At 36.7% G+C, this 21,672-nt stretch overlaps 1 protein-coding gene across 1 annotated transcript; it reads left to right on the top strand.

Moving 5' to 3' along the window:
- The first annotated feature begins 4,320 nt into the window (after positions 1-4,320).
- LOC107759576 (HMG1/2-like protein) lies at positions 4,321-6,121 on the top strand. Its single transcript, XM_016577550.2, has 7 exons — positions 4,321-4,481; positions 4,662-4,766; positions 4,920-4,977; positions 5,177-5,221; positions 5,383-5,460; positions 5,606-5,680; positions 5,803-6,121. Exons 1-6 carry the CDS (start codon positions 4,432-4,434, stop codon positions 5,678-5,680), a joined length of 411 nt encoding a protein of 136 aa, XP_016433036.1. The 5' UTR covers positions 4,321-4,431; the 3' UTR covers positions 5,803-6,121.
- Positions 6,122-21,672: the final 15,551 nt, after the last annotated feature.

Here is a 21,672-nt window from a genome sequence, read left to right as displayed (position 1 = left end):
TTTTTATTTATCTCACTAAAGTTACTGAATTTTTTCTTATAATAATCAAACAACTCCTTCCTTAGTAGTAGATATAGACAAAATTGTGGGACATAAAGAAAGAAATATGGGCACAATTATGTCACAGCCTCGCAAATGGATGAACTGAAAAGTACTTCCTCTATTCCAGGTTGTTAGGCAAGCTCAATTTGATACAAAGTTTAATAAAGAATACCAAAAGTATTATTATACTAAACAATTTGTTTTTGTAGTTAAAGGAGCCAAACAAGTATAGTAATATGAGGAAGTAAAAATAAACTAACTTGTAAGTATCTAGAGACATCAATATTATTTGAATTAGATGAAAAAGGAAAGAATTATGCCAAACATTTTAAAACGAAAAGAATTCTCATTTTCAATTTTTTGTCAGCACCTATAATAAGTGGAAGACAAAAGGAAAGATCAAATGAAAATCGAATCTTGTACCTCATTAAGGAGAGGTATAAGTAGTTCTAATAATCTCCCTCTCAGTCCCCGAGCTAACATCCACTCTGACAGTAACTTGATCAAGTTCCTCGCGTGCATAAATTGGTAAATACCAAATTATCAAACTGAAATAGAAAATTTTGATATTTGGTATTTAGTATTTGGTATAAATTTCATTAACGTTTGGTATTTGAAAAAAATATACTAAATTACCAATACCATATCAAAATACTTACTAACTTACATTACACATATTTTAGATTACTAGTCTTAGGATACGCGCTTTGTACGTGTATTTATATTAAGGGGTACACAATTTTAAAAATAATGAATGTTAATCTCATTTAGCTAACTCAATGGAAAAAAACTTGCTCTACAAAAGTCCTTAAACGCCTTATGATTATTTTAGACTTATTTTCTTTTACCTAATACTGAAAACAAATAAATCACAAAAATATTTTCAAATAAAATAAATTAAAAAGTTAAATCGTTTGGTATTTTAGAGATTTGAAAATAATTACTAATGTTGCATTAATATTTTACCAAAATAATTCAATATAAAAAAATATAGGGAGCTATCATGTATTGAAATGAATGTGAAAAGAAACAAAAAATTAGTACCAATTCATCCATTTTAGAATGCATTTTATCTACTACTTTTTTATTATTATTGATTTAAGTTTATATTTTTACCAATTTGACTTTAATACTATAGTAACTATTTTGCTTTTTTTTTTTTTTATATCGTTAACTACCAATGCTCTTCTTATAAAAACAATTTTATGTAGCCTAGTAGTTTTTCAACTTGAAAAATATTTTTTACTTATATAATTAATTTGGAAAGAAATTGAATTGGATACTTTTGATTGCTAATTAGTTAATTAATTTAGACATTAATTATTTTCTCTCAACCTTAAAGGAAATAATTATTTTGTTGACTCAAATTCATATTAGCTCATCTAAGCTTTAAATATTTAAATTTAGCAATAATTTTATCCAAGCATTTATAACTTGGAAAGTTCCTTTTACCCTTTGAAGTTTTAATTAATATTAGTTTACCTAAAGTTAAATTTAGTTAGATATTTTTTATGATCTAATTTAAGTACCTAAATGTTTGAGTTTTTACATTATTCATGATTAACACATCTATCATTTTAGAACTTGCAAATTTCGTTAAGTTTTATATTATAATGCAAACACATATTTTAAATAATATTATTTTATTTTAAATTTTTTATTTTTAGCAAAATATCGTTCATCTTTTTTACTCTTTATAAATTAATTTCACATTTAGATATTTTCTAATATTTGTAACTTTAAAATTAAATTTAAAAATTATTAAATCTTTTCTTATTTTAATTAGGTAGAAATTCATAATATTTAGAATTTTAAAGTTCATTAAAATTTTACCTTATAAAATTATTTCTTTAAAGAAATAACTATAGATTTCGGTCCTATTTTCTTGTTGGAATCCATAACTTAACGTGAAAGGAACTTAAAAGTGAGGTGTTATTACTTGGCCTAATTTATAGAAAATTTTGAGGTAAAATCTTACTCAATCTCAAACTCTTAAATATTAGTAGGAGTTCTACATAGATCAAATAAGTAAAAATTTAATATTTTTTTATTTTATTTTAAAATTCTAAATATTAGAAAAATAATTAATTACAATCTTGTCCAATGTGAAAACTATTTTTAAGGGGCAAAAAAGGTGAACAACATTTTGCTAAGGGCTTTCGTAATTTTAATATAGTATAGATAACATAGATATACAAGGCCTTTTACTTCCTTTATTCTTAGTGAAATTCTCATGTTAGTGCTTGAAGAATCCCAAATGAATCAATATGGAGATGAGAAACTAAAATTAAATTTTAAATTATCTTTGAGTTTTTATTTTCTATAAAAGATCTAATCCAAGTCTGATCATTATCACTTGAGGAAGCTTTATTTTATTTTGCATTGCTCTTCAGATTCCTATATTGATTTCAGAGCTATGGTAGTCTATTTCAAAAGTTCATACATAATCGAGGATGTTGAGAAGACACATGGCAGATGAAATGAGGATATTGAGATACATGTATAGATATACCGAAAAAGACAAGATTAGGAACACAATTATTAGGGAAAAAGTAGGTGTTGAAGTGTTGCCTCGGTGGAGGACAAATTGCGGGAATCAAAGCTGTGATGACTCGGGCACGTGTAGAGGAGAGACATAAATATCCCGGATAGGAGATGTGAGAGGTTGCCCATATCGTGTATAAGGAAGGGTATGGGTAGGCCAAAGAAATACTGGAGTGAGGTTATTAGGCAGGACATATTATTGCTCCATCTTACCGAGGACATGACCCTCGATATGAAAGGGTGGAGATCGAGAAAGGTAGAAGGTTGACATGTACTCGTTAGTGCCTCTCAGTCTTACCAGTAGTACTAGTACTATTTTTGGTATTTTTTTTATTCCTCGTTCTTTAGTATTACATATTGTGCCATTTGCTTCTATTCCATTGTTGTTGCTACCATTTGTTACTTTATTTTCACTATTCTTTGAGCCGGATGTCTATCGAAAACAACCTTTCTACCTTCACAAGGTAGAGGTAAGGTCTACACATATACTACCCTTTTCATACCCCACATGTGAGATTACACTAGGTTTGTTATTGTTGTTGTTGTATACATAATCACACATGCTTTTCCTCTAAGGCTCTAACTCACTCTGTGGAAAATTGAAAGTTTTAGATGGCATTTTCTTTGATTTAATGTTAGTCCAAAATTTCTCCTTACATCTTAAACAAAAAAGAAAGATACGATTTTTTTAATCCATACCGATAAACTAAAATTACCAATCTAATAAACCCTAATTGAAAGGAAAAAAATTAAACTATACTGAATTTAATTAGATATGATATTAGTATAGCATTTTAGAAATGAGTGCCAAATTACGGAACCGAAATATAAAAAAATCATATCGACCTGACCGACAAAAACACCCCTAGTTCATGTGCATTGATCAACCGAGTTGGGTGGGCCTAGGAGCATTGAAGATTGGGTGAAATTCAAAAATAGCCAGATTTACAAGTGGTAATTGAAAAATAGCCATAATTTCAAAAGTAATTAAAATTTAGCCACTTTTCATGTAAAGATAAATCTAAATAAAAACACTATTCAAAATCCGAAAAATATTCCAGCATTATATGCTGAAGTTCGAATTTTTTACATGTGAAATTTCATAATATGCTGGAATTCCAGCATAATATGTTGGAAGTTCATACACAGGTGCTCCAATCTCCAGTATATCATGTTGGAATTTTTCGTGTGCTGGAAGTTCATACACACGTGCTCCAATCTCCAGTATATTATGCTGGAACTTTCCGTGTTGCAGCAAAATAGTGATTATTTTTTAATAACTTTGCAAACGCTGATTATTTTTCAATTAACAGTTCGAAAACTGGCTAGCCCGTGCTATTTTAACTTGAAGATCGAAGTATGGGCCTAGTAAGTATTGAGGTCGGCAAAGGCCCAGGCAAAAGGAAATAGTCCAATAAGGAGGGTAGGCTTTTGAGCCCAGAATTATGAAACTTCCTGATCACGATTCCTCAGTGCCACCAAAGACCACTCGCTATAGAATAGAGTAATTTTCACCGTTGCGTATTTACACACGTGTTAACTAATTTACAGCGAGTAAAAATACAAATCCTAAACGCTCGAGTAACCTTCTCACTCTGCAGACTGCAACTCGTTCACGTTTTTTCAGCATTCATCTTCCCGCCAAAAAGGACGAAGGAATTATTTTTTCGAATTGGCCTTCCTCTCCACTCCCTATAGGCTATAAATAACAACCCAGGACTTCCCCATCCCATTATTCACTCACACTTCTGATCACGTTCTCAGAGCTCTTCTGCTTTTTCCAATCTCTGATTTTGAAAGTTCAAACTATCTCCCATTCTCTGCAATTTCAACTAAGAGGAAACTATGAAGGGAACTAAGATTGCTTCCGTTGCTCACAAGAAGCTCGACACTGAGTATACTCTCCATTTCGTTTATTTTCAGTCTATTTCGTGTCTCGAAGCTTTTAATTTGAAGCATTTTGTTCTCTCTCTCTCTCTCTCTCTCTCTCTCTCTCATTTTTTTACGGTATGCTTTTGAACTGTGAGCCTCTCGTGTTTTAGTTTCTGAATCTGCTCTGCAATATTTGAAAACAGGACAATGAAGAAACGCAAGGCTGAAGCGGACTTGAAAAAGAAGGAGAAAGCAATCAAAACCGCTGGAGCTCCAAAGCGTCCTCCTACTGCATTCTTCATTTTTATGTGAGATTTTTTTGCTGTAGTTTTATACTCAGTATATATCTCCTTTCGCACTGAAGTTTCAACGTTTTTAGTAGCAATTTCACTTGTTTTTTATTTGTAACCTTCAGTTTGGTACTGAATTATGTTCTGTCATGATACTGAACTATGAAACAGGGCTGATTTTCGCAAGAGCTACAAGGAGAATTTTCCTGATAATAAATCTGTTGCTGTGGTAAGATGACTCTGTTTATTGCATTTTAGATTCAAATCAATGTTTCTGATGTTATTTCGTTCCTATTGCTCTACTAAGAGTGTGCTGTGTTGTTGCTTCAATTTTCTATTAAGAGTTCATTATAATTTCTATGCATCTTCAGTCATATATGTCTTCTATGAACAATTTTCTTACTCATTCGTATTTGTATTCATTTAAGGTCGGGAAAGCTGGCGGTGAGAAATGGAAGGCAATGTCTGAATCTGTAAGACCAGATTTCATGCACAAACTTGAGAGATAAATCTCAATATACATTACTGTTGTCTAATGATTTTCTCTGTGGTTATGGCAAATTTGCATCTAATTTTTTTTTTTTTTTTGGAGAAGATTTTGTGGTTCCTGATTATCTTTATTTATTGTCCTTAGGAGAAAGCTCCCTATGTGGGAAAAGCTGCTAAGCTGAAGGCTGAGTATGAGAAATCAAAGGAAGAGCATAACAACAAGGTTGTGTTACTCATATTCATTTAAAACAATATCTCTCTGTTTCTGTGATAGTTGATGCGAATGAGTATCCACTTGGTGTTGAACTAACTATATGACACTAACGGAGCAATTTTACTGTTGGTTCTCAATTGCTTAATTGTGGCAGACTGTTACTGGGGAAGCAGCAAAATCTGAGGATTCTGAGGTGCAAGATGATGCTGAGCAGCAAGCTAGCTCTTAGGTACCAGTGGATACCAGTCCTTTTTTAGTGTTCACTTATATAAATTGAATTCAATTTTTGTGATTCGACCTGTCTCCAATTTGTTTTTAAAACTGACATTTTCTTCCAAAATTTGTATGCAGAGTGCTACATAGTTCTTTTGCTCCAATGCTGATCTGGCAAGTGAAAGCTACTGGGAAATTCATATAGCTAATCAAGTGTTAATACATAGTTATAGCTAGTTATAACTCTAGTATTAGTATATTTCTTCCGTTGCAAGTCCTATTATCAGCTTATGCTCATGTTCACCATTTTGTACTGCAATGCAAAGCAGATTATGGATTGAGTATACTTTTGATTCTGGTTATTAAGAAAAAATTGCGTTTAGTACTTGATACATGCTCTGGTTTTAGTCCAATCTGTGATGTATACCGTTATTGCAATGCAGTAATTTCTTGTGAAGATCCTTTAGCAAATTATAGTCTTATTTGAGTTTTCATGCTATTTTGTAAATTCAGTGAAATGCTTAGTCGCTTGATTCTTATTTCTACCCATTAATTTAAGTCTACACGTGTTTGCAAAATTTGTAGGCCAAAGGTACAACAGTTGCTTATTTGATCTATTTTGAAATTGTAACTATTACTTACTAATTAATCAGTCAAATGATTAATATCTTATTAGTCTCTAACTATTGATTTTAGATTCTTTTCTCTAACATAAAATAATGCTAGTGGAGAAACAAAGATGAAATTAAAAGTAAAAACTTTGAAGCGTCTTTTGAAGTATTGGACGTGGTATGCGTATACAGAGTACTTGTCCAGATTCCTTTAGAACGATCAAGACTTAAAAGGAACTTTTGCTTTTGGCTAATTTTCTTTTTTCCTTTATTGTGGAATAAGTTGAAGCAGCGATTAGATGCTAAATGGAATAACCAGCTTTAATTAAATTAAGGATTATACTCTTTCCACTTGTTTATATGCATATGACTTCTGCTGTTCCTTCCTGTTCTGTTGGCCCCCCCCCCTAATTAAACAACTTTTAAAGCGAAAATGCACATCCAAAGTAGGGGCAGATTAAAGTGTTAACCCATGCGTAACTGCTCCTTATTTTTTTTTTTTTGCTTCCTGAAGAGAAAGAGGAGGTAATGTATATGTAAGTAAGAAGTCGCAATTTGGAAAATATATAGTGCTCCTAATAGAAGTCTCAACTATGTGCATATATTATTTAGCTCCCATTTGTATGTAGATTTCTTTTTTACTTTGTTTCAAAAAAAGTTTGAAAACATTATTTGTTCATGGAATTTGATCAGTTTTTGAATAAATTTGAAGAAAAATTTTCAAGTTCCAAACACTTGTTTAGATAAAAAAATTTCTACCATTCACAAAATTTTAACTTTTTTCCGGGTAAAATGCATGTCACTTTCCAAAATTATTTTTTAACTTAACTCTAATTTTTTTTAAGGTTCAACCAAATTTATTTCTAAACGCTAACTTAGCCACTTGGTTAATCACTGACTAGATCGAGTAGAAACCCCTTTTCTTGGCATTTTACTGCTATCAATAAGGCCAAAAAAGGAAAGAGAGGGGAACGTTCCCTGAAAGTGATGGATGAAGTCTCATCATAGATGAAAAAGAAAAGAAAAAAATCGAATCATCTTATGTGGAATTGAGCGAAGACCAAGAGATAGAAATTACACAACCATAACAAAAAAATAAGAATACTTTTGACGTAACGGTACTATTGGATGAAAGCCATGTTTCAGCCACTTCTCTGGATTTCCCATGAATGAAATTACACAACCATAACAAAAGATAAGCTGATATTGGCGTAATTAAAATAGTAATGATTTCGCTATCACCGGACTAAAGCCATTTACATCACGTACCTACTATTACGAAGGGTAATTAAACATTCCTTTTTAGCAGCTAGTCAACCATTACTAGTAGACGAATTTGAAACTAATACCTGAATCGGAGTCTAGGACCACGTATAGTTTTCAACCAAGAATGTTTCAACGGTCTAAAAAAACTTTATTTAACGAATACGTTATACTACAATAATTATAACACAATATATTATAATGAGAATGATGTTTAACATTTACATTTCTTGTGGGACAGTCTACTTGTATTAAATTTGCTACGAAAAAAGGAAATAGTAAAAATATAAACAACAAAACAACAATAATAGTGTAAAAGTGAAGTTTGAGGAGGGTGAGGTGTACGCAGACCTTATCCTACCTTACGAAGGTAGAGATAATATTTTTTGAATTGTGATGACACGATAAGTTATCTTTACATTTAATATTCATTTATGTGTTCTGAGACCTCGAATAGCACCATTTAGCATTGCTCGACTTGCGTGCGCAGTCCGTATATTTTTCCGGAAAGCTTTTATGTGAAAATTTGATAAAAATGAGAAATAATGCTTTAAAACTCAATTGAGTTGATTTCGATCAATATTTTTAGCAAACGGATCTGGATCGGTGTTTTGACAATCCTAGAGAGTTTGTATCGTGATTTGGGACTTGGGCGTATGCCCGAAATCAAATTCGGAAGTCCCTAGCTTGAATTATCGCCATTTGACGAAAACTAGAAGCTTAAAGGCTTAAAGATTTTAAAGTTTGACCACAAATTGACTTTTATTGATATCGGGGTTGGAATCCAATTCTAAAAATTTTCATAGGTCCGTTATTTCATTTATGACTAGTGTGCAAAATTTGAGGTCAATCAAACTTGATTTGATAGGTTTCGGCATCGAATATAGAAGTTAAAATTTATTAGTTTCATTAGGCTTGAATCGGGGTATGATTTATATTTTTAGCGTTGTTTGAAGTAATTTGAGGCTTTGACTAAGTTCGTAAGATATTTTAGGACTTGTTGGTATATTTGGTTGAGGTCCCGGGGGCCTCGGGTGAGTTTCAGATGGTTAACACATCGAAACTTGGACTTAAATAGTTGTTGGAAATTTTGACCTTCTGGTGCAATCGCACCTGCAGAATTTAGCTCGCAGAAGCGAGCCTTGCATCACAGAAGTGTGAGGTACGCAGAAGCGGACGATGCCTCGCAGAAGCGGAACACACAACGCATAAGCAGAAAAGGGGAATGGGCAGCCTCGTCGCAGAAGCAGACACTTTATTGCAGAAGCGGACTCCTTATCTGCAGAAGCGGAAGCTTCACCGCAACAGCGGAACCGCAGATGCGGTTAAAAATTCCGCAGAAGCAGAACCTCTGGTCAGTGTACAAAAACAGAGGGGTCCGAGATTTTCTCATTTTTGGACATTTCCAACACGAGTTGAGGCGATTTTTGAGCGAGAATTCACGGGAAAACTTGAGGTAAGTCACTTGTGATCATTGTTAGTCAATAATATTAAATTATCATCGATTATTCCGACTAGATTACGTATTTTTAAGGTGAAATTCGAGGATTTTGGCCTAAGAATTTAAAAATAAGATTTGGGAATTTGATGGTCGAGTTGTTGTCGGAATTTGGTAAAAATTATATGGTTGGACTCGTGGTTGAATGGGCTTTCATATTTTGTAACTTTTATCAGATTTCGAGACGTGGTCCCCATGGGCAATGTTTGAGTTAAATTTTGGATTTTGTTAGAAAACTAGTATTTTCATATGGAATAAATTCCTATGATTTGTATTGACTGAATCGAATTAATTGTGACTAGATTCGAGACGTTTGGACACTAGTTCGCGAGGCAAAGGATTATTGAAATCTTGAGTTGCTTACAAATTGAGGTAAGTGTCGTGGTTAACCTTGATTTGAGGGAGTAGAACTTGTTTGTCTATTTTTTACATAATTTAATGTGCGAGTACAATGTATATGTGAGGTGACGAGTACTTATGCGTTGTGGTTGAGTCAAATCATGCTGGTGGAATTTGTTCATTTTGAATAATTACCTATTTAATTAAGATATTCTTGCTTAAGTTTATTATTATTTATTTAATCATTTTTCATGAAATTGTTCATAATTTAATTATTGTTGAATATTTTGGAAGGTGAGGTCGGTATTCTGGTAATAAATTGATTGATAAGTATAGATCCACGCATTTAAAATACTCTTCCGAATTTATATTATCATTTTCATGGTAAGGAAGAGTGTAAAAGCACGAAGGGTGATGCCGTGCTATTTATACTAATTATATTATTATTGTCATGGTGAGAAAGAGTGTAAAAGCATGAAAGGTGATGTCGTGCCATTCATATTATTTATTTATCATTTCATGGAAAGAATGAGAGTAAAAGAATGAAGGGTGGTGCCGTGCCATTTTCATATTATCAACTACTTATTTTATTGTTGATGAATTAATTGGCTGCTACGTGATACTTCTCCTGCTGAGATTTTTATATCATTCCCCTTCGCATGTTCCCTCTCAAATTTGTAAATTGTTAATTATTGTGTTCATTGTTGCTTCGCATTTGTATATACTTGTACAAGTTGTTTATGTATGTGTCTTGTCATAGCCTCGTCACTATTTCGTCGAGATTAGGCTCGACACTTACGGAGTATATGGGGTCGGTTGTACTTATACTACACTCTGCACTTCTTGTGCAGATTTTGGAGTTGGTTCGAGCGGCGTACCATATACTTGCTCGGATTCAGCTACCCAAAGGAGACTTGAGGTATAACTGCATAACGTCTGCAGTTCTGAAGTCCCCTTCTACTTTATCTTAGCTGTGTATTATCTTTCAAACAACTTGAATTTTTATTCAGACCTTTATTTGTATTATTCTAGTAGCTCGTTCACTTGTGATACCAGATTCGGGAAAGTATTTGGATAATTCAGTTGTTGGTCTTCCGCACTTTATTTCAGTAATTAACTTCCGTTTAATTTGATTTATTTTTTAAAAAATGGATAAACATTATTCTAATGTTGGCTTGTCTAGCAAGTAAAATATTAGGGGTCATCACGGTCCCGAAGGTGAGAATTTTGGGTCGTGACAGTTGGTATCAGAGTACTAGGTTACTTTGGTCTCACGAGTCACGAGCAAGCTTAGCAGAGTCTGAGAGATCGGTACGGAGACGTCTGCACTTATCTCTGAGAGGCTATGAAGTTTAGGAACAATATTACTTCATTCTTATTCTGTCGTGCGATTTTTATTCTATCATTGATGATTGAACCATTATGTTCTTATTCTGTCGCAAATGGCGAGAACACGTAATACATCGCCCCCGATGGCAACTATGACCAGGGGTAGAGGCCGAGGTTATGCCAGAGCTAGAGGTAGAGGTGGAGCTCAGTCTAGAGATCGAGCAACAACACCTGTTGTAGAACCTCTACTGGATTTGGAAGCGGAGGTTCCAGCTCAGACTATACATGTTGGACCAATTCAGGTCCCGGAAGGATTCATAGCTACTCCAGTACTTCAGGACACTCTAGTCTATTTGGTGAGCATAATGGAGGTTTATTGATGGACTGACTCACCATATCAGGCTTCAGATGGCCAAGGAGACCAGAAGTGAGATTTCCTTTCAGGCGGCTGCTAATGTTGCTAGAAGGATCGAGATGGTTCTTACACAGGAGAGATGGTAGGGGTCTGATAAAATGCCTCGTCAGTTTGGTAGGTTCAGTGGTACCTCGTCTGGAGGAAGGGGTAATTTTGGTAGAGGTCATCCTCCTAGGACATTTCATTCATCGCTCCAGGCATCCCACAGTGCTTCAGGTGGTCGCGGCCCTCATATGTCTCATTCCGACCAGCTAGCCTACAGTGCACCACCAGCTCCTATTAGTGCACCTCCGCTCCAGAGTTTTCAGGGTGGTTACTCAGGTCGACAAGGTCAGCAGTCACAACAGTCGAGGTCCTGTTATACTTGTGGTGATCAAAGGCACATTGCTAGATTTTGCCCTCGGTCACCGGGCAGCTCACAGCAGCAGGGTTCTCGTGCTATGGTCTCGACACCGGTTGCTTCACTGCCCGCTCATCCAGCTAGAGGTAGGGGACATACAACTATAGGTGGAGGTCAGGTCATTAGAGGTAGAGGTCAGGTTGTTAGAGGTAGAGGTCAGCCAGTCAGAGGCCGTCCCAGAGATGTAGCTCCGAGCGGTGGGGCCCAACCCCGATTTTATGCTTTTCCAGTTAGGACTAAGGCCGAGTCTTCCGATGCCGTGATCACAGGTATTGTTCCAGTTTTCTATAGAGATGCTTTAGTTCTATTTGATCTGGGATCTACGTATTCCTATGTTTCTTCCTATTTTGCTTCATATCTGGTTGTGCCTCGTGATTCTCTGAGTGTTTCTGTGTGTGTGTCAACATCGGTGGGAGATTCTGTTGTAGCATATCATGTCTATCATTCGTGTGTGGTTACTATTAAGAGTCTTGAGACTAGCATGGATCTTCTACTCCTTGATATGGTAGATTTTGATGTTATCTTGGGTATGGATTGGCTGTCACCTTATCATGCTATATTGGATTGTCACGCCAAAACAGTGACCTTAGCCATGTCGAGGTTACCTCATTTAAAGTGGAAAGGGATTCCTGGCCATTCTACCAGTAGGGTTATCTCTTATGTAAAGGCTCGACGTATAGTTGAGAAGGGTTGTCTAGCTTATTTGGCGCATATTTACGATTCTAGTGCGGATGTTCCTTCTATGGATTCAGTCCTAGTTGTCCGTGAGTTTCCAGATGAATTTCCTACAGATTTGTCGGGGATGCCACCCGGCAGAGATATTGACTTTAGTATTGATTTAGCTCCGGGCACCCAACCCATTTATATTCCACCACACCGTATGGCCCCGCCGGAGCTAAAGGAATTGAAGGAGCAGTTACAAGACTTGCTTGATCAGGGGTTCATTAGACCTAGCGTCTCGCCTTGGGGTGCACTAGTGTTATTTGTAAAGAAGAAAGATGGTTCAATGCGGATGCGTATAGATTATCGACAGTTGAACAAGGCTACTATCAAGAATAAGTATCCGTTGCCAAGAATTGATGACTTATTCGATCAGCTCCAGGGTGCCAAGATGTTTTCAAAGATTGATTTGAGGTCTGGTTACCATCAGTTGAAGATTAGGGCATCCGATGTCCCTAAGATAGCTTTTCGGACTCAATATGGGCATTACGAATTCCTAGTGATGTCATTTGGACTAACAAATGCCCCAGCAACATTTATGGATTTGATGAACCGGGTATTCAAGCCATATTTCGACTCTTTTGTGGTTGTATTCATTGATGATATTTTGATTTACTCTAGCAGTCAAGAGGAGCATGAACAACATCTTCGAATTGTACTTCAGACTTTGAAAAATAATCATTTATATTCCAAGTTTTCAAAATGCGAATTTTGTTAGACTCAGTTGCCTTTTGGGGCATGTTGTATTGGCAGAAGGCATAAAAGTGGATCCTAAGAAGATTGAGGCAGTTTAGAATTGGCGTAAACCTACTTCAGCTACAGAGATCCGGAGTTTCCTGGGTTTGGTAGGTTATTATCGCCGGTTTGTGGAGGTGTTTTCATCTATAGCATCTCTATTGACCAAATTGACCCAGAAGGGTGCCCCATTCAGATGGTCAGACGAGTGAGAGTTGAGCTTTCAGAAGCTTAAGATTGCTTTAAATACGGCTCTAGTATTGGTTTTGCCCATAGGTTCAGGATCTTATACTGTGTATTGTGATGCATCTCGCATTGGGCTTGGTGTAGTATTAATGCAAGATGGTAGAGTGATTGCATATGCGTCGCGACAGTTAAAGGTTCATGAACAGAATTACCCTATTCATGACTTAGAATTGGCAGGTATTGTTCATGCGCTGAAGATTTGGAGGCACTACCTTTACGGTGTCTCGTGTGAGGTATTCACTGATCATCGTAGTCTACAGTATCTGTTCAAACAAACAGATCTCAATTTGAGGCAGAGGAGATGGTTGGAGCTGTTGAAAGACTATGATATCACCATCTTGTATTATGCCGGAAGGCCAATGTGGTGGTCGATGCTTTGAGTAGAAAGGCTGTGAGTATGGGCATCCTTGCATATATTCCGGTTGGTGAAAGGCCACTAGCCGCATATATTCAAACTTTGGCCAATCAGCTCATGAGGTTAGATATTTCAGATCCCAGTCAGGTTCTAGCTTTCACAGTCACTCGGTCTTCTTTATATGAGCGCATCAGAGAGCGGTAATATGATGATCCTCATTTGCTTGTCCTTAAGGACACAATGTGGCACAGTGGTTCCAAACAAGTTGTTGTGGGGGAAGATGGAGTTCTGCGGATGCATGGTCGTATTTGTGTGCCTAATGTGGATGGACTTCGTGAATTAATTCTTGAGGAGGCCCACAGTTCCCGGTATTCTATTCATCCGGGTACCGCCAAAATATATCACGATTTGCGGAAACATTATTGGTGGAGGAGAATAAAGAAGGATATAGTTGCATATGTAACTTGGTGTTTAAAAGGATATAGTTGCAAATGTAGCTCAGTATTTAAATTGTCAGCAAGTCAAGTATGAGCAACAGAGACCTGGTGGATTGCTTGAGAAGTTAGAAATTCCTGAGAGAAAGTAGGAGCGTATCACTATGAATTTAATTATTGTGGGTCATTGTGGACAGTTTGACCAAGTCAGCACATTTCATTCCAGTAGCAGTTACCTATTCTTCAGAGCGGTTAGCGGAGATTTACATCCGTGAGATTGTCCGTTTTCACGGTGTGCCAGTGTCTATTATTTCTGATTGAGGTACACAACTCACCTCGCACTTCTGGAGGGTTGTACAATGTGAGTTGGGCACGCGGGTTGCGTTGAGTACAATATTTCATCCTTAGACGGATGGATAATCCGAACGCACTATTCAGATATTGGAAGATATGCTTCGTGCTTGTGTTATAGACTTTGGAGGTTCTTGGGATCAGTTCTTGCCACTTGTGGAGTTTGCCTATAATAACAACTACCAGTCGAGCATTCAGATGGCTCCATATGAAGCATTATATGGGAGGTGATGTCGTTCGCCAGTTGGCTGGTTTGAACGGGGACAGGCTCGGTTGTTGGGTACCGATTTGGTACAGGATGCCTTGGATAAGGTCAAGGGTATTCAGGATCGACTTCGCACAACTCAGTCTAGGCAAAAGAGTTATGCCGACCGTAAAGTTTGTGATGTTGCATTCATGGTTGGAGAAATAGTATTGCTCCGGGTTTCACCTATGAAGGGTGTAATGAGGTTCGGAAAGAAGGGCAAGTTGAGCCCTAGGTATATCGGACCCTTTGAAATTCTTGAAAGGGTGTGTGAATTAGCCTACAGGCTTGCACTACCACCTAGTTTATCAACAGTTCATCCGGTGTTCTATGTGTCTATGCTCCGAAAATATCATGGTGAGCCGTCCCATGTGTTAGATTTCAGCTCAGTCCAATTGGACAAGGATTTGACTTATGAGGAGGAGCCGGTAGCTATTCTAGCCCGGCAGGTCCGACAGTTGAGGTCTAAGAGTTATCCATCAGTTCGAGTGCAATAGAGAGGTCAGTAGGTTGAAGCATCTACATGGGAGCCCGAGTCAGACATGCGGAGTAGATATCCACACCCTTTCACCAGCCTACGTACTTTTTCTAAATTAGTTCGAGGACGAACGTTTGTTTTAGAGGTGGAAAATGTGATGACGTGATAAGTCATCTTTAAATTTAATATTCATTTTTGAGTTTCGAGACCTGAAATATCACCATTTAGCATTCCCCGACTTGCGTGCGCAATCCGTATATTTTTTCGGAAAACTTTTATGTGAAAAATTGATAAAAATGGGAAATAATGCTTTAAAACTCAACTGAGTTGACTTCGATCAACATTTTTAGCAAACGGACCCGGATCGATGTTTAGACAGTCTAGGTGGGTCCGCATCGTGATTTGGGACTTGGGCGTATGCCTAGAATCAAATTCGAAAGTCCCTATTTTGAATTATCGCCATTTGACGAAAACAAGAAGCTTAAATGCTTGAAGATTTAAACACATGCTGGAAATTTTGGCCTTCTGGTGCAATCGTACCTGCGAAATTTAGCTCGCAGGTGTGAGCTTGCAGAAGCGAGCCTTACATTGCATAGGCGTGAGGTACGCAGAAGCAGACGATGCCTCGTAGAAGCAGACGATGCCTCGCAGAAGCAGACGATGCCTCGCAGAAGCGCGACCGCAGAAGCGGCACACACATCGCAGAAGCAGAAAAAGGTAAGGGACAGCCTCGTCGTAGAAGCAGACACTTTATCGCAGAAGCGGACTCCTTGTCCGCAGAAGCAAAGGCAGTCGCAGAAGCGGAAGCTTCACCACAAAAGCGGAACCACAGATACAGTTAAAAATTCCGCATAAGCGGAACCTCTGTGCAGTGTACAAAAACAGAGGGGTCCGAGATTTTCTTATTTTTGGACATTTTCAACACGGGTTGAGGCGATATTTGAGCGAGAAGTCACGGAAAAACTTGAGGTAAGTCACTTATGACCATTGTTAGCCAATAATATTAAATTATCATCGGTTATTCCGACTAGATTATGTGTTTTTGAGGTGAAATTCGAGGATTTGAGCATAATGATTTGAAAATAAGATTTGGGGACTTTAAGGTCGAGTTGATGTCGGAATTTGGTAAAATGTATATGGTTGAACTCGTGGTTGAATGGACGTTCATATTTTGTAACTTTTGTCAAATTTCGAGACGTGGGCCCTACGAGCAATTTTTGAGTTAAATTTCAAATTTTGTTGGAAAATTAGTATTTTCATATGCAATAAATTCCTATGATTTGTATTGACTGAATCAAATTAATTGTGACTAGATTCGAGGTGTTCAGATATCAATTCGCGAGGCAAAGGTTTATTGTAATCTTGAGTTGCTTGCAAATCGAAGTAAGTGTCGTTGTTAACCTTGACTTGAGGGAGTAGGACTTGTTTGTCTATTTGCTACGTGATTTAATGTGCGGGTACACTGTATATATGAGGTGAAGAGTACTTATGTGTTGTGGTTGAGTCAAATCAGGCGGGTAAAATTTGTTCATTAAATAATTACCTATTTAACTAAGATATTCTTGCTTAAGTTTATTATTGTTTATTTGATCATATTTCATGAAATTATTGTTGAATATTTTGGAAGGTGAGATCGATATTCTTTTAATGAATTTATTGATAAGTATATATCCCCGCATTTAAAATACTCTTTCGAATTTATATTATAATTTTTATGGTAAGGAAGAGTGTAAAAGTACGAAGGGTGATGTCGTGACATTTATATTATTTATATTAATATTGTCATGGTGTGAGGAAGAGTGTAAAAGCGCAAAGGTTGATGTCTTGCCGTTCATATTATTTATTTATCATTTCATGGAAAGAATAATAGTAAAAACACGAAGGGTGGTGCCGTGGTATTTTTTTATTATCAACTACTTATTTTATTGTTGATGAATTAATTGGCTACTATGTGATACTTCTCATGCTGAGATATTTATATCATTCCCCTTCACATGTTCCCTCTCAAATTTGTAAATTATTAATTATTGTGTTCATTATTGCTTCGCATTTGTATATACTTATACATATTGTTTACGTATGTGTCTTGTCATAACCTCGTCACTACTTCGTCGAGATTAGGCTCGACACTTACGGAGTACATGGGGTCAGTTGTACTCATACTACACTCTGTACTTCTTGTGCAGATTTTGGAGTTGGTTCGAGCGGCGTACCATAGACTTGCTCGGATTCAGCTACCTAGAGGAAACTTGAGGTATAACTGCAGAACGTCCGCAATTCTGAAGTCTCCTTCTACTTTATCTTAGCTGTGTATTATCTTTCAAACAACTTGAATTTTTATTTAGACTTCTATTTGTATTATTCTAGTAGCTCGTGCACTTGTGACACCAGATTTAGGGATGTATTTGGATGATTCGGTTGTTATGGTCTTCCGCACTTTATTTCAGTAATTAACTTTCATTTAATTTGATTTGTTTAAAAAAATGGATAAATATTATTCTAAGGTTGGCTTGCCTAGTAAGTGAAATATTAGGCGCCATCACGATTCCGAAGGTGAAAATTTCGGGTCGTGACACTGATAGACCCGGCTAAATAGTAAAAAAAATGTTAGTTATAAATTGGATAACTTTTTTCATAATACCCTTAGCATACAGATTGCTCCTCTAATTTTAAATGCTTATAGCTAGATAAAATATTGCTTAATGAAGAATGTCAATGGATAATGTTAGTTTTAATACCTTGGCAAATGTAACAAAATCTGTTTCCTTAAATTATTTCCTAATAAATTTTTCAAAACTAAAGATTGTGACAAAGAATTAGCTTTAATAATTATTTTTAAACATACAATTGTAGCATAGAAATAATTGAACTAAAATTTATTAAAATTCTTATTATTTAATACATAATTATTTTAATTTGTACTAAATATTTACCCTCAAAATCGGATAACAATTGAATTTATAAGTGGTTTTAAGGATACGTGGATTAACTTGACACAAAATGATAAATCAGATTGAAATTGAAATAAATAATGATAAAATAAATGCAAACCACACGAATTGAGTAATTTTAGCCTTGGAAGGTTAGACACCCTTGAGCCGAACGTATTTCGATTGATATCAAGACAGGAGAATAAGAACTTAAAGAGAAAAATAATGTATTGCTTTGGAATGCGTGTTACCATGTCCTTTTACAAGTAATCAGATCCCTTTTATATAGTAGATGAGTCATACTTTAGGTACAATTCTATAAAAGGTAAAAGTCCCTTGATTTGCTAATTACCGGTTCTCTATTGATACGAGCCGAGATTCCCGCCGCAATATCCGACCGGTCACGAATATTTTGGTCTTCTATTGGTTATGCTAATAACATTTCTCCGAGCTCGTTCGGGGCTGAGGTCGATTCTGGGATCACGAACTCAATGGTCTCAAAGGCAGACGTTCTGATCCCGGGTTCTAGATCGGTAGGACTTGGGATCGATCTTCAACCATGTTCTGAGCATGTCACTCCATGTCGTAGGCGAGTTCGATTTCGATCGTATACAGATAGTCCCCTCGTTTTTCGGAGAGTAGACGACGAGAACCGACATGAGCTTCTGATTTTTACTTCGAAACCCCGCGACAGAAATGACAAAATAGGGGAAACGTCTCGTCAGTCAAGTCTAAAAGCATTAAACGCTTGTCAGTTGCCGGTCGACCATTCATGGATGCCAACCGTCACTGAAAACTATAAATACCCTCTCCTTTGTTCATTCAAATTTTATATCAAATCTTCTACCCTCGTGTCTAAGAAATTTCAATATTTCCAAGCACTTATATTGTCACGGCTCAAAATTTTCCACCGACGGGACCGTGATGGCGCCTAACATTTCACTTGCTAGGCAAGCCATCGTTAGAGCACCAATTCCTTATTTCCATTCAGTAATTAACAATAATTAACTAAGATGAAATATAATAAGTGCGGAATATCATAAAACTGCATTAATTACTGCCACCCGGATCTGGAGTCACAATTCATGAGCATTCTAAAATTTACTACAAGTAATAATCTGAAAGAAATATAACTGTCTAAATGAAAGAAACAGTAGAACAGAAAAGATAGGCGTGGACTTCAAGGTCTGTGAACGCCAACAGATCTACCTTGAGTCTTCGGATAGCAGACCAATAGCAAAATCTCGATCAACCCGAACCGGTATCAAAGTCTGCACAGAAAGTGCAGAGTGCAGCATCAATACAACCGACCCCATGTACTGGTAAGTGTCGAGCCTAACCTCGGTGAAGTAGTGACGAGGCTAGGACAAGACACCCACATATAACCTGAACAGTATAATCATGCTAGTGGCAACAACAGTAAATAAAGAAATAACGCAAAAATAATGGGAAGGAAATATACAGTGGGGGAATACAAAATAAAGAGTGAGAATAATGAAAAGACAAAATTAAATAGAAAATTCCTTAAACGAATTGAGCAATTAAAACTGCACGACATCACCTTTCATGCTTTTACTCTCAACCTCACCAAATAACAAATAAGACTGCACGACATCACCCTTCGTGCTTTTACTCTCTTCCTCACAATATAAATAATTCATGCATGATATCACCCTTCGTGCTTTACACTCTTCCTCACAAATATAATTAAATTATGCACGGCATCACCCTTCTTGTTTTACACTCTTCCTCACAATATAATTAAATTATGCACGACATCACCCTTCGTGCATTACACTCTTCCTCACAATATAATTAAATTATGCACGGAATCACCCTTCGTGCTTTATACTCTTCCTTACAATATAATTAAATTATGCACGATATCACCCTCGAATCAATAACAATGGATAGAGAGAAGTTTCACAAAGAGATCAATATTTCATCAATGATTACTTTCACAATTTAACATCTCAACCTCGAATCAATATTCACAATTTTATCAACCTTGGTAGAACCGGATACAAGTCTCCCAACATTTCAATAACAACAATAAGCATGGATAACAAGATTTAAGACTACAAATTTGCAAGAATGAAATTTCACTCGCATGCTATGACTCGACCACAACGCATAGATGCTCGTCATCTCAACTATACATCGTATTCAACAATAAAACACGTAGAAAATACTCACACAATGCATATTCCCTCAAGCCAAAGTAAGACATGACACTTACCTCGCTCTGAAGGCCACTTAATTCTCAATCACAACTTTTCCTTTGGAATTCACCTCCAAACCACTCGTATCTATTCAAAAATGACTCAATAATATCAATATTTCTAAAGGAATCAATTATATTTCATAAATTAAATTTCCCAAATTTTCCTCCAAAAAGTCAAAATATCGACCTCGAGCCTGCTTGGTCAAAACAAGAGGTTCGGACCAAAATCCTTTTACCTATTTACCCCCGAGTCCGAATATGTAATTAGTTTTTGAATCCGACCTCAAATTGAGGTCTAAATTCCCAAATTGTCGAAATCCCTAGTTTCTACCCTAACCCCAAATTCTACCATGAAAACTCTAGATTTTAGGTTGAAAATTCAGGAAATGTAATGGGTAATTGAAAGAAAATGGTTTAGAATCACTTACCAACAATTTGGGGAAGAAATGACTCTTGAAAAATCGCCTCTCACCGTTTGGTTTTTGAGAAAAATGAGTTTTTGGCTAAAATCCCGTTTTTGGGTTCTGTTAAGTGCTGGGCGACAGTGTTCATCGCGTTCGCGAGAGCACTATCGTGTTCGCAAAGTGTATGGGCTACCAAGCTTTCGCGTTTGCGAAACAGTGTTCGTGTTCGCGTAGGCTACCCTTCCCTGGTCTTCGCGTCCGCGAGTCGTTGTTCGCGTTCGCGATGAAGAAAAAGTTATCTGCCCCTCCCTAGTGCCTAACACTACGCGTTCGCGATGGGCTTGTCGCGTTTGCGAAGGGTAACGCCCCCATCGCTTCTCGTTCGCGACCAAGCCTTCGCGAAGAAGAAATCCTCAGCTGCCTAGTTTACTCTTCGTGTTCGCGAGAGTACCTTCGCGAACGCGGAGAAGGACATGCCATAATACCTGTTGCAGCAAAATACCAGATTTCCAAAGTCCAAAACATATCGTGGCCTATCTGAAACTCACCCGAGCCCTCGGGACTCCAAACCAACCATGCACACAAGTCTAAAAACATCATACGGATCTGCGCGCGTGATCAGATCGCCAAAATAACATCTAGAACTCGGAATTTAGCACCAAATCGAATGAAATTCTCAAGAACACTTTAAAATTACTATTTTCTCAACCGAAGGTCCGAATCACGTCAAATCAACTCCGTTTCTCACCAAATTTCTCAGACAAGTCTTAAATATCATAATGAACCTGTACCGGGCTCCGAAACCAAAATACGGACCCGGTACTAACAATGCCAAACATCAATCAATTCTTAAAAATTATTAATTTTTAGACTTTTAATTTTCATCAAAAATTCATAACTTGAGCTAGGAACCTCCGAATTCGATTCCGGGCATACGCCTAGGTCCCATAATTTGATACGGACCTATCGGGACCATCAAATCACGGATCCGGGCCCGTTTACCAAAAATATTGACCGAGGTCAACTAAAATT

This window comes from Nicotiana tabacum, chromosome 2, assembly GCF_000715075.1.
Source record: "Nicotiana tabacum cultivar K326 chromosome 2, ASM71507v2, whole genome shotgun sequence".
Lineage (NCBI taxonomy): Eukaryota > Viridiplantae > Streptophyta > Magnoliopsida > Solanales > Solanaceae > Nicotiana > Nicotiana tabacum.
This window is presented reverse-complemented; position numbering and strand designations above follow the sequence as displayed.

Excerpts from the sequence above, each read along its gene's own strand:
- LOC107759576 (XM_016577550.2), top strand. The coding sequence starts at position 4,432 with ATGAAGGGAACTAAGATTGCTTCCGTTGCTCACAAGAAGCTCGACACT. Across the intron at positions 4,978-5,176 it reads ATAATAAATCTGTTGCTGTG|GTCGGGAAAGCTGGCGGTGA; the intron begins GTAAGATGACTC and ends TATTCATTTAAG. Across the intron at positions 5,461-5,605 it reads AGGAAGAGCATAACAACAAG|ACTGTTACTGGGGAAGCAGC; the intron begins GTTGTGTTACTC and ends TAATTGTGGCAG.